At 32.5% G+C, this 13,720-nt stretch overlaps 1 protein-coding gene across 1 annotated transcript in view; it reads left to right on the forward strand.

Annotated features, from left to right (window-relative positions):
- The window catches only part of LOC125052572 (dnaJ homolog subfamily C member 10-like), a 65,337-nt gene that overhangs the window by 47,531 nt on the left and 4,086 nt on the right, over positions 1–13,720 (forward strand). Inside the window, exons 13-23 of the mRNA XM_047653497.1 lie at positions 1,564–1,723; positions 2,202–2,415; positions 2,590–2,702; positions 4,090–4,185; positions 5,081–5,275; positions 6,913–7,104; positions 8,428–8,548; positions 9,380–9,580; positions 10,546–10,652; positions 11,852–11,952; positions 12,086–12,150. Of these exons, the coding sequence (XP_047509453.1) occupies positions 1,564–1,723; positions 2,202–2,415; positions 2,590–2,702; positions 4,090–4,185; positions 5,081–5,275; positions 6,913–7,104; positions 8,428–8,548; positions 9,380–9,580; positions 10,546–10,652; positions 11,852–11,952; positions 12,086–12,150 (1,565 nt within the window). The remainder of the gene's footprint in view (positions 1–1,563; positions 1,724–2,201; positions 2,416–2,589; positions 2,703–4,089; positions 4,186–5,080; positions 5,276–6,912; positions 7,105–8,427; positions 8,549–9,379; positions 9,581–10,545; positions 10,653–11,851; positions 11,953–12,085; positions 12,151–13,720) is intronic.

Here is a 13,720-nt window from a genome sequence, read left to right on the forward strand (position 1 = left end):
TGGGACGACAATAAATCTCATTTTGCAACCTTGTCCGCAGTCCGGAACATTGTTAAAATTGCAATTAAATTAATTTTTGCTGTATGGTCGTGAAAAAAATTCCAAAAGTTCTGCAAACTTGGGGAAGTTTTCGATATAATATTTCATATCACGTATAAAATTTGCAACCAACCTAAGTGTACGGAACATTTTTTGTTATTTATTTTATTTTCGATATATCTGTCAAATTTGCAGAACTTTTGGAACGTTTTCCTTCAGTTTAATAAAGAAAAACATTAATTTTTAATAACAAAAAATGTTCCGTACACTTAGGTTGGTTGCAAATTTTATACGTGATATGAAATATTATATCGAAAAGTACCCCAAGTTTGCAGAACTTTTGGAATTTTTTTCACGACCAAAACTTATTTTTAACAATGTTCCGGACCGCAGAGCAGGTTGCAAAATTTTATAGTTTGTTTTAATACCACTCCCGACCTTACATCAAAATTTGAAAACTTTTGGAATTATTATGAATTAATTGTCTTGACTGACTGGTCTATTATTGGTGATATAAGCTTTTGGGAAGTAAGGAATTAATGAAGATAACAATTTTTTCAAATTTTAAATTACATCTTTCGTTTTATTCACACTTTTGATGATAAATTTCGGGTGTAAAATGACAAGTTTACTTATTCGACTATGATATACATTTTTCTTCATACATTCACGGAATGACACAAGTTTCTGAACATGTCACCCGACTAAAACGATTTTAAAGACGTTATCACGTCAAAAAGAAAAAGTACAAAAATACAGAAAAAAATCTGCCAAGAAACGTTAAGAAAACCTGAATTTGAAGAAAGAAAAGTTAAGATATAAAAATCAGAATCGTTTCATCTCATTGTTATTACCATTAATATTATTCGGTCATTGATTAACATAATATATAAATATGTAAAATGTACTCTTATAAATAACAAGAAAAATTTTTTACTACTTCAAGGTATTTTTAATTCATATTTGAAATTACCTCTCAAACCAAGTGTACAACAAAAACTTAAGGGTTTTTGATCGACAAATACCCCTAGTATTTGAAGTTGGTCTTAGGGGGAACATTTTGTAGGAGTTGGCAACCCTGATATCAATAATATAAAATATTCTTGGCCTAAAGGTCTAGATACCAGGCCATAAACTCCAAAAAAAAAAATATAAAATATTCTTCGCGTTCGATAAATGATTATAGGTATTAGGTGGTGTCCTTAACAGGTGAAGAATGGCAACTTAATGTTTTTGTATATTGAAATAATATCCCGGCTACAATTAAAAACATGTATTAGTTTGAGCTATAGCTAAAGCACTTATGGTACAGGTATACAATACAATATGCTCTAAATAATCGCGCTAAGACTGGAAGGATCCTATATGATAACCAATTAAAAATACTCATTCCTAATCTTCATAATCAAGCAAAACATCAAAATGTGAGTATAAAAATTAAAATTCTGATATGAATTTAATGCTTAATGATTTTTATGCTCTTTTTTGTCTTCCTTGTTTTATACAATATAATAATTATTTTAGGTACAAAATAATAATTATTAGTTTAGTTATCATATTTACTTTAAATATCTGTCATGCTTCGTATTACAAAATATTGGGGGTATCCAAACAAGCATCATCGGCTGAGATAAGACAAGCCTTTAAAAAATTGGCCATTAAATTGCACCCTGATAAGAATCCTGTAAGTACATAATATACTCTTTTACATTACTTTGTTAAAACATAAACCATTTCCGTAATATTATTGAAACTGAAGTACATATTGCAAAATATTGTGTAGGTGGAAGTGTAGGTGGCACACATCTACTTCATTCTCATTTGACCTTATTAGCAGAGTTATCTAGAGTTCTATAGATCAAATCTTTTAAATTAAAAATTTAACTTTTTTATAATAGAATTGTCATATTCCTTAACAGATTTTGTTAAATATCAATCAAATATTCTTAAATATATTAGTTAATTCTTAATGATAATGTTAGGCTATTAATTTAATTGAATATAAAACATGATAGTAGTATATCATGTTTTAAAAGTAATACCAACTATATAGGCAACATATAATTTTACACCTACTACCTTCTTTTTAATAATAAAAAATCTTTAGTGGGAATAAATACACACATTACTTACAGACTAAAATAAATATTTTACTCTTTTAGGATGAAGAAGAACGAGAAACGTTTTTCAAAATTACTGAAGCATATGAAACACTCAAAGATCCTGAGAAACGCCGTCAATATGATATGTATGGCTCACACCTTGCATATACACGGAAACATGACTCTCAATCTCAATCTATGTATAATGACATGTTTATAAAAGGATTGTATCACCGAGATCCCAATGTGGAAAATATAACACCATCTACGTACAGTAAGTATTTTTTTAAAGGTTTTCATTAAACATTACATTTAATTATACAAACATTTGTTTTCAAAGCAAAAAAAGTCCAATTGTACTAGGAATGTTAGTCAAAGGAGTTTTCTATAATTTCAGCAGTTGGAAATTAATTTATACTACATTCGAATTATTTATCCTCCATTTCAGAAGCATTCCTAAATAGTGAGCTACATTTTATTAACTTCTATTCTCCATTCTGCCCGCCATGTCAGAACCTGGCAGATGATTGGAAAAAATTGGCAGAAGTGTATAAGGGAGTAGTAAGTTTTAAATTTAACATAATTTTCTACACTATAATATGTTAAAGAGTAAAGATTTGATTGTCTGTTTGCATAAAATAGGCTCCAAAACTACTAAACTGAATTGAAAAATTCTTTCACTATTACAATTTGACAATATCCCACAATATAGGCACAATATAGAATATTTTTAAAAAAGATTGAAATCATAAATTTTTTATAATGTAGCCCAAGATGTGAAAAAATTCTAATATAAATCTCTATATGTTTAGTAGTGTACGCTGCGGAGACTTGACAATAGAGCAAACATCAATATCTACAGAAAAGCGATATGTAACAATAACTTTTTATACCGCCACATTTACCCTACCTAGGTATTAATGTCAATATAAATCACTTCATATTCAAGATTATATCAGCATCTGTAGATTCATTTTTGTATTATCCATATCGAACATACATTTCAATGTGAGTAATATCAAAATTTAAATGTAAGAAACAGTAATCTAACTGGATTTATCTACAACAGAGAATGAGCACGAAAAATTTGGCTTATGCTTACCACATCTCAGGTTAATATTTAAAAAAGGTCAAGAGTTTTGTCTGTATGCTTTGTTAAACGTCAGAAAGTATATCGGCTTCGATATGAAACTTTTTTTTAATTTATTTTTTAATTTACGGAAGACCCACTTTAGTGTGTCATCGTCCTACGACCGAATAAAGAATACAACTTGAGTTGAACCTGAGATAGAATATAAAAGGGAATATCATTTTGACTGGTGTTACCATTCTTCCTCTGGGGTTTACTTATGAAATAATCAATAAAATAGACACAGATATAGACTCTTTCTCTTGATTCTGGTAGGGAACACAGACAAATCTGTATTCCCTACCAGAATCAAGATCCTTTTGAAAATCCTTTCCTTTTTAATCGGACTAAGGTACCCCAGAAAATGAACATTTACCGATGGAATGGTACATTCTTACTCTTACTCCCCTGATGAATGCAGTTTTTACCTTATTTTCCACAGAGGACTGTTACTGTACTGTGTGATACTTGCCTGATTTAGGAAAAATTATATAAGAAGCCCTGCTGCTACAAAATTGGCTAATAAGTACATATAAATATAAGTATTATAACAGGATTCCTGGAAAATACATCCACATAAAAATAAAAGCAACCTGTGTAACTGATGTTGATTACTGTGAATTATAAGAGTGTCTTACTCTTTTAAAATTATTATTAAAAATCAATTAAAGCCATTTTAGTTATCAAATTACGATCTAGCCTAACTTAAGACTATATTAATAAATTCGGAGGTAAATTTATGTTTGTATATTTTGGTGTTAAATTGTTAATAATAAATCATTTATATTGTAATTGATTTAGTAAAAATGTTTTTCATAGGTTAAATTTGGCGCTGTGAACTGTAAATATTACAACTCGTTTTGCTATCACTCAATGAGGATAGGTAATTATCCAACGTTGTTTTTTTATCCTAATGTAAGTATTCATATGAATCATAAATGTGAAGCTTTGTGTTTTCATAGACTTTTTAATGTAGCACGAAAAGCTTATCAAATTATGTTTTTGAAGTGAAACTTCTTTAGACGAATGAGGGTAAATTTTTACGGAGAAAAAGCAATAATAATAATGTCACGAATATGTGCAGCGTTTTTGTCGAAGAAAAGCGAGAGATGGATTGAGAGAGTGAGAAAGGGCGAACGTAGAATTAAGCAAATAGCCATGGAGCGAGAGGTGGGAGAGAACTATAGTGAGAAAGATTGAGAGAGAGTAAGGGAGATCCAGAAAATACACGCTATTGGTTGATGTATTCGTTTATTAGTTACATATTAGAACTTTAGATGGCAATTCTGTCGCATAAAGTCTTGCTCATTAAACGCAGATTTTTTATTTATTTATATTAGCACGTATACAGTCTGTGAACAGTGTGAATGGAAGATATACAAATACATGGAGTGATCATATACTGGTATATGATCATCTATTGGGGCTTTTACCTTAGTATTAATTAATTTACAAAGAAGTTTCACTTCTTACATGTGTACTTTGTACGCACGCACTTTTTTTTCGCATCATGCTACCCTGAACCTTTTATTTTTTTTTAATTAATAAGTTCAATTAATGTTTATTTTTAATTTCGTTAAAAACTGTTAAAGATAGATTATGTAGTGCTTAAAAGCAAGATTTCAATAGCTTAAGTGTATTAAGTAGCAGAGTTTGAATAAAGCTTTTGAGTATTGCTTTTTTTCGTAAATCAAGTTTGTTGCTTCCCAGGAATCAAATCGGCTATAGGTTTGATTCCTGGTCTATAAACATATTGAATAAAGAAAAAAAAAACAAATTATTGTACAGCAAATATTGTATTTACTTACAGGGAAACGAAGGCAGTTTCGTACAATATACTGGGCAGCATACTTATGAGGATTTGGAGAAATTTATAGTGCTTCATATAAAGGAAAAGGTCACAATACCATTTGTAAAGACTATTTTAGATATCAATCATTCAACGGCCTATGTCCTTGATACAGATATGAATGAGAATATGCTACTACGGCTTGCCTATAGATTGGTAAGTATAACATTAATTTATGTTTACAATTAAATTATAATTTATATATAAACCTCATCGTATACGGTATGTCACGGTAGTGTGTTCCAAAGATTTGATATAATAATCTATATATTATATAGAAGGTATTTTGAAATGTCATAAAAATCATCAATTATCATCATAAAAACTGACAGTAAAATAAAATAGTCAATAATTCTTATTAACCCGTCCTGTAGATTTTTGTGTCTTAAATATTGTTTATTGCTACTTATTTAACCAAGTTTATTACGCCTCAAACGTTAATGAATAGAAGTTCAGTGGGTTTTAGTTGTGTGGATAGTTTTTGTAAAAGAAATACATATTAGGGTAAGATTAAAGAGTCGAGACTTGCTAAGTGTGAGTTTCGTATGACAAAAAACGTATTAAATTTTGACATATTATGGAAATCGTAGTTCATACCAAAACTCGAATCTCGGCTTAATGAGCGGAAGGGACCCAATACGGGCTCCGCTATACTCGTAAAGATGATTTTCATACATTTTCCACCAAAGCGGAGACGATCGGAGCGGAGTGAGCGAGTTGGAAGAGTGTCACATACGAGGTTAGCGAGTTTCGTACGGAGTCCGTGGGAAACTCGCTGAACTAGTTTTATTATATTTCATACAATTACTTCCACTGCAAAAGAGTACAGCAGAGCGGAGCAAGCGAGTAAAGCGGAGTCCGCTGCGTATGCTCTTCAAAACTAGTTTTGAACGGAGTCGTCTTGCAAATCGTTGTACATTCGTAATAAATCTCCTTTTGTGGGCCTTCCTCGAATGTGATTATTGATCCAAAATCTTGATTTGCGCCGGATATGTTTCTTGCTTGCTTTTATTGTGATACAGTAGTAAGATTTTACTTCCCATATTAATATAATCATCTTCACTAGAAGAATCTGACATAGTGAAATTCACAAAAACGTCTTGATGCTACGAAAGGCTGCCCAATACTGGTGCTAAGCTCCCCGCTCGCAAAACGACGCACAACCTCACTGGATGGAGCGAGAACTAGGCAGAAAATGAACGGAATAGTCGTTCATTTCCCGCTTCCCGCTCCGCCTAGTCGAGCTCGTTGCCAGTGAAAGACGAAATAAATTATTATAAAAACTCTTTCTTAGTCAAACGTAAAAACTTTTATCATTTCTCGCTCAATACTTACGCAGTGGAAGGCGGGCATAAGGCGGCGTCCTAATTGGGAGCGATCGTACGATGGCGCGATGCGTTTTACATCTCACGATCAAAGTGGTCGTGCGATGACCTAACAGGTGTCCTAATAGATCGCGCGATGTTCATCGTGTGATGCCGTCGTTCACCCCTCGCGCGTCGACGCATCGCGTAGTAACCGATTAGGACACTCAAAAGAGATCTGTTGCTTTGATTGCATGATCGCACGATCAAACGCATCGTACGATCGTTATTAAAGCATTTCATGTGCTCGCACGTTTACTTGCGAGGTTCTAATAGGACACTCTGATGAAATCTGTATGTTCGAACTCATCGCACGACGAGAACGCATCGTGTCATCGTGCGATCTTCGCCACTTAGGTCAACTCGGTCGGATTAATGAAAAGTAATTTGTATGCTTTGTGTGTTTTTACCTTAATATTAATATTTTAGTACTGGCTTACAAGTATAGTTAAAATTGATGACGATTTAAAAAAGACACTCAAGCTAGATTTGGAATCTAAAATTCTACTACAGTACAAAAATAGAACGGTGTGGATAAACTCAACTGATGAAGAGACTATTATTAAGAATGTTGTGGGAATACTGCCGCCGATTGAACAAGTCGGATTAAAAAAGATACAAGTGAGTAAAAGAATTCATATAATAAAACTAGCTGATCCGGCCAACGTCGTTTTGCCATGTATATCATTTATAATAAAAAATAGGGGTTGATCGTAGAGGGGTGAAAATTAGGGGTTGTATGTATATTTTAATGCTGTATCATAAAAAAATAAAAATAAATGTATCTAAAAATTAAAAAAAAAAAAATTGGGGTGGACTTCCCTTAACATTAAGGAGGATGAAAAATAGATGTTGTCCGATTCTCAGACATACCCAATATGCACACAAAATTTCATGAGAATCGGTCAAGCGGTTTCGGAGGAGTTTAACTACCAACACCGCGAAACGAGAATTTTATATATTACTTGATAATACATACAAATATAGATTGAAATTACGTTTTTTGTTTCATAATACAGTTGTTTTAGATATTGCTTGATATATTTACTTAAATAATTTTTAAACATTATTCATCGTCTTAACCGTCATGTAATCCGTTGTTTCATAGATTTTAGTTTTTTAAAAACATTACCCTTACCCCCTATTTCATAAAGACACAGGCAGGCGCCATAATTGTCAACTGTCTGCGCCTTTAAAGGGGCTCCTAGACGGACCATTTACATGAGTAACACTGAAAATGTTTAAAACTGGCCAGTTAGAAACATTGCTTATGAAAACTTTTTTGAATTTCAATTTTAGAACTCTTAGGTAACCTCATGTAGTATATTGCATTCATTTGGCATTTGTTTTTGTGTTGGAAAAAATTCGACAGCAGCGCCCTCGAAGCAGGATCCTCTTTAACCCCGACAATGCTTAAGCGCACTCCGCAAAACGGACTGTCGAATATTTGACTATGGCAGCTTCCGAGATAATGAGTCATCCGCCATACAGTCCGGACCTGGCGCCCTGCGACATTCATTTATTCCCAAGAACTAAAGATAAAAATCGAGGTATTCGCTTTACGAGCCTTGAAGATGCGGTGAAAGCTTACGAAAATGCCATACAAGAGACCCCTAAGGAATAATGGGCCCACTGCTTTTCTCAGTGGTTCCATCGAATGCGTCGATGTGTAGAGAGGAACGAAGATTACTTCGAAGAACAATAAAAGTATTGGCCACTTTCTACATTAAGCCGTTTTTCATTTTCTAAACATTTTCAGTGTTACCTAGGTATTCACGAAAATGTATCTACAAGGGTGTGGCTGGTAAAAGAGGGATAAAGATTCTATAGCCATACTTACTGTCACTACTAAATGTTTGTAAAAAAATTGCAGAATATAAAGTAGTAGTAGTATAGTATAGTCATGTAACGACTTAGTTTAATAAAATTACCATAACATTGCAGGATATCAGAAATGAACTGCGTAATGAGAAAAAAGATCCATGGGTCCTATATTTCTCTACACAGGGTGATAATAAGCTGCTAGTCCACCATTTGAAAGTTAAAATGCGTAATATGATGTTTGGTGAGTTATTTTATATAGAACTAGCAAACTCGGCGAACTCCGTGTCGCCACCAGATGGCTTCGTTTTATGTAACATTTCGTTTGGTGATCCCGCTTTTCTGTTGAAATTTTTCCTGAATTTTCTTCGCTATAAACCTCACGGTGCCCGAGACCTTTCCAACGAATGCAAAACCGTGGAAATCGGTTCGTGCGTTCTGGAGTTATAGCGTCAGGAAGGAAAACCCGACTTATTTTTATATAGTAGATTTTAAAATGAGAATTTTTAAGAGAATTGTAAGATAATTTCTATTTTTTTCCGAATGCTTTAGCCATTTTTATGAATTTAGTGTTACCCTACCTAAAACGGTATTGGTTGTAAAATTGTCATAAGTCACCGTTTTAACATTGAAGATAATTAAGGCTCAATTTTTTTCCGTTATATGATATTGACATCCTGAATATTATGGCATGTGAGACAGATTATTTAGTTGATCACTGGATGAATTCACAAGAATTGCATTATTTATAAAAAGGTTTAAGTTTTATTGTTTGTTTATATTATATAAATTTAAATTTTTATATTAAAAAGTTTAATCTTTATATATATAATTCTTCTGTGAGTGTGTATGTCACTGAACTTCTCTCAAACGACTGGAGCGATTTTGATAAAATTTTTTGTGTGTGTTCAAGGGGATCTGGGAATGGTTTAGATTCACAAATCAGCCCGCCAGATGGCGCTGCAGTCGGTACTTTCATACTTTGCTTTACTAATTGCTTGAAATATCATGCAGGACAACGTCTGTCGGGTCCACTAGTAAATAAATAAAATGATATTCAATTTTGCTTCAACAGGTGAAATTAATTGTGACAAATTGGGTGAGCTATGTCACTCTTTACAAGTGAACAAAGCCCCAGCGTGGGGCATATTGAAGCCAGGGGGCGGCTACCAAAGGATATTTGGGGAACCGACGCGGGATGTTCTAGAGAAAGCTGCTCAAGCGTATAATATGCATACGCTCTCTATTTCGGATTTCAAGAAGATTCTCGAAGATGGTAGGTTATTCTGCATTTCGTTATAATAACAAATAGTCCATTGAAAAGTTACATTTGGGGTTGCGTTTTTTAGAGGACGCAATTTTATTTATGGAACATGTAGGGGGGGTCAATACAAGCTTAACTCCAAGTTTGTGGGGTTGGCGTGCTTGTCCCCCGGCCGCCATCTTGGATAAAGGGGTCCAAAAACCATGTTTTTGGCTATATCTCCTGAACTATCCATCGTACATAAAACTTGTAAAGACACATTTTGTAGCAAATCGCTGTGCCTACAATTATGTTTATGTAACTTTTTATCATAAATCCAAAATTTAAAAACGTGGTTTTTGGACCCCTTTTTCCAAGATGGCGGCCGTGGGACAAGGGTGGCGACCCCACAAACTTGGTTTTAGCTTTACACTGACCCCCCCCCTACACATCAAAAAAATAAAATTGCGTCCTCTAAAAAACGCAAGGTTAGGCCTAAAAAATGTAACATTTCAATGGACTAAAAATCTTTTAACGATTTAAGATGCGTGCACCACTGTAATTTAACAAGTTAGAAATTCAATCTGATTTTAATCATTTATTGGTAAGAAATTAAGGATTTCTAAAAAAAAAAATTATTAAACCTTAATAAAATAAATTTATTATGTACAGCTATTGAAATGATTATTTCCTCATCTTTAATCCATTCATAAAAATATATTCTAAGCCGTAATAGCAAGACATGCATCACTTAAGTGTAAGTTCAGTTAAAATAGGAGAATTCCTTTAAAAACTATAGTATTAACTTTTTAAATTTTCCTCAGCGAGCGTAGATTTGTCATTAAAAAAATGCACTTCTCAGTCATTCTAATAAATTTTTACGTACTTAGTACTAAGTTTTCTCTCAGGAAGAGCTTAAAAAGCCTGTTGGAGACAGCCTTTATATTTATAAAGTGTGTGTATGTGTGCAATAAAGTATACAGAGAAAAATATTCCAGATACAACCACGTGGGCGCTATTAATTGCTCCGTATAAAACATCGTGGCAGCATATGATCGAACCCTTCATGGAAGCTTCTTTTGAGTTTACCGAATTCGGGATAAGTGTAAGTGCTTATATACTTCGCGTATATAAAGAACTTGTGTGCTCTTAATGTAACGATAATATTATTTGTTATTATTATAAACATCTGTTAAAACCACAAGAATATATACATAGTAAATCCTCCAACCAGTTTTACATTATTGTCAAAGAAATGCCGATACAATAATTATACGTTTTTATTAATTATATGTTACGTATAATATGTTGCTTTTGTGGCACATACATAACAACTTCAACATCTCGTAGTAGTAGTTAGACTGATAAAGGATCTTTCCCTTACATGCTGTGAAATTTCATATGCTCTTCCTCCGGGAAGTTCCACAGTATGAAACACCAAAGTTGCCATTTCGTTGACAAACTTTTCTATTTTTTTTTTGTTCTTAACTCTTGTCACTAAAAGTATTCGATAATAATATAGGAACGATAGTTATTGATTCCCAGATAGCAAAAATCTCAAAAAGCCCTCTAAAGATTAAAAAAAAATGGTGCGTGTACTTATGTACGCGTGTAAGAAGTTATACTTCTTTGGCTTTCTAAATTTTTTTTAAATATAAATAATTAATATTTAACGTAAACAATTTAATAATATTTAGTATATTATTCAATTATTTATTAATATTAATAATTATATATTATATTATTAATTCAATTTAATAACTAGGTATGTTTCATAACCATTTAACTAAGTATCAATAGGTCTTTGTGAAAAAGCATTGCTAAATTTCTTTGAAAAAATAATTAAAACTCCTTTATTTGTTTAAAAGGTAACTACAAATGTCATTATGGTCATTCAAAATTCTTGGCATAGGTGCTAACGTCACGCATATTCTATTTCTTTTTACTTGTAGATTGTCTTATTCCCATCTCGCTTGCGCACGCTCGGCGCCCATACTGATAATTTTGTGTCACGGTGCGCGCGCATCGTAAAATTTCACTCTCATTATTATCTCATATTTTTAAAGAAGTATAAAAGAAGCGCCTAAAGAAGTATAACTTCAAAAATAATCCGTGAATCGGCCGCCGGTTTTATAATAGTGACATTGAAAGTATATGACATCAAATGCCAAACCATAAAGACGTAACAGTGTAAACATATTTTTTTTTATAAATGTACAATTGAGCTCAAATCCCTCGCTTCTCTTTTTGCACAGACTCCGAGAACTTATCTTAAACAAACCCTATTTATATTATCTTTCGCAGTTTGGTGTAATGTCGTGCAGCGCACATACGAATGACTACTGCCGATCTGTGTCTGAAAACAATGCATTGATCGCGGTACAGGAGAGGGGAAAATTGCACAAGTATATATTGCAACATTTATTTTAAAACACCCAATAATAAATAACATAATAAAATCATAATACAGTATATATTTTAACGTTTTTAGAAATTATTATAAGCATATTTATATAGCTTTGACCTTAAATATTTCAGATATCGTGGAGAAATCGATAAATCTAATATTGTGGAGTTTGTTGACTCAATTAAAGATATAGATGGTGAGTATTATTTTTTATGAATTTTTCGTATAAATAGGTGTTTTAAAATGCGAACTTGATTTGCTTCCAGAACTTTAGCTTTTTGAATTTGAGTTGAAATATATCCATATGTTTCTCGTTTAAGTTGTTGCTTTAAAGACACTTGCGCAATTAATTTTTAATTTTCGGCCTTTACAGTCTCCTGTCTTAGTACTTTATGTGTCGAAGCCACAAATATGTGTCCGCTTCTAATTACCACGATTCCCTATAATTTCATTTTGAATTTACATTATGTTTCGCGTTTAAGTTCTACAATGGTTGTAGCTTTCAAGAAACACACTCGCGCTATTAAGTCTGATAAATACAAGTAGAAGAATCCCTCAACTACAGAGGCATATTCTATGTTATTTAATAAGAAAAAATAGTATATGAACGAACTACATCACGTGTACTGAACGACTATTTTTAATACAGTTGCGAAAAAATTATGCAATTTAATAAAATAATAAAAAAACAATAAACTCAACTCACTAATCATTTATTTCTTATACAAATTATTGTTCACATATACATTGGTACAGTTTTTTATACTAACTGGAGAAGTTTTAGGTTGCATATTTATTTACTGTTTGAGACAAACTATTATTTATTTCGTATGATTTTTATGTATATTTAATATATAATATAACAAACAACTAAACGCGCAAAGAACATTTTTGGAAAATGGCGCCAACCGTAAAAGAATATAAGCAGATTTTTTTTTTTTTCACCCATTCTGGGTAGGCAAAGGGAACTATGCCCATACAGCCAAGTCTTCAGTACAATTTTTTATTGATATGAAATGAAATTTAAGGAGATGAAATGAAATCTAACCTAACTCATTGAATCAAATCATTAAATCTTATATTGAAACAAAGCAGTAGCTTCTTTTTAGAAATATTTGCATGAATCATAAAAATTTCTATGAATTTTTTTTATTAAAAACTTCGTGGTTGGTTTTTTCTTTTTAATAGACATTATTTTGACAGTTGGGAAAGAAAACGCACTAGTTCGGAAAAGGTAAAAAAAAAGCACGAGTGTGTAATAGCCCACATCCCGAACGCTATACGTCCCTGCAATACGCCACTTTTTGAGCAACTGTATTAAAAAATAATTTCTTTAGCTAATGCGCCGTGCTTAGCATTAGCTTACTTAACGTCGTCTGTTTCAAATTATTGTCAAAATATATTATTAACTTTATTTTGGGCTTCTTTTTTAACATTGACAGGGCTACTGGTATTAAAAATCTACATTGAAATTGCATCGCTAAAGGCCGATTTACATTATCTTAGTGTTTAGGAGAGTGCTTTAGGATAGTACTTTAGTTGAAACATGTAAACGCTACTTGCTTTAGTAAACGCTACGCTAAAGAACTTGCCTTTTAAGTTGTACTAAAGCACTCTCCTAAACACTAAGATAATGTAAATCGGCCTTTAGGGAGCGTTCAAGTATTACGTCACGCAATTTTTGGAGATTATTGACCCCACCATTGTAACGCGCCGTAACGTTTTTCTGTACCTAGTAATACATTTCGTGACCACCTAGTGACTCG

The sequence above is a fragment of the Pieris napi genome, chromosome 9 (genome assembly GCF_905475465.1).
Source record: "Pieris napi chromosome 9, ilPieNapi1.2, whole genome shotgun sequence".
NCBI lineage: Eukaryota > Metazoa > Arthropoda > Insecta > Lepidoptera > Pieridae > Pieris > Pieris napi.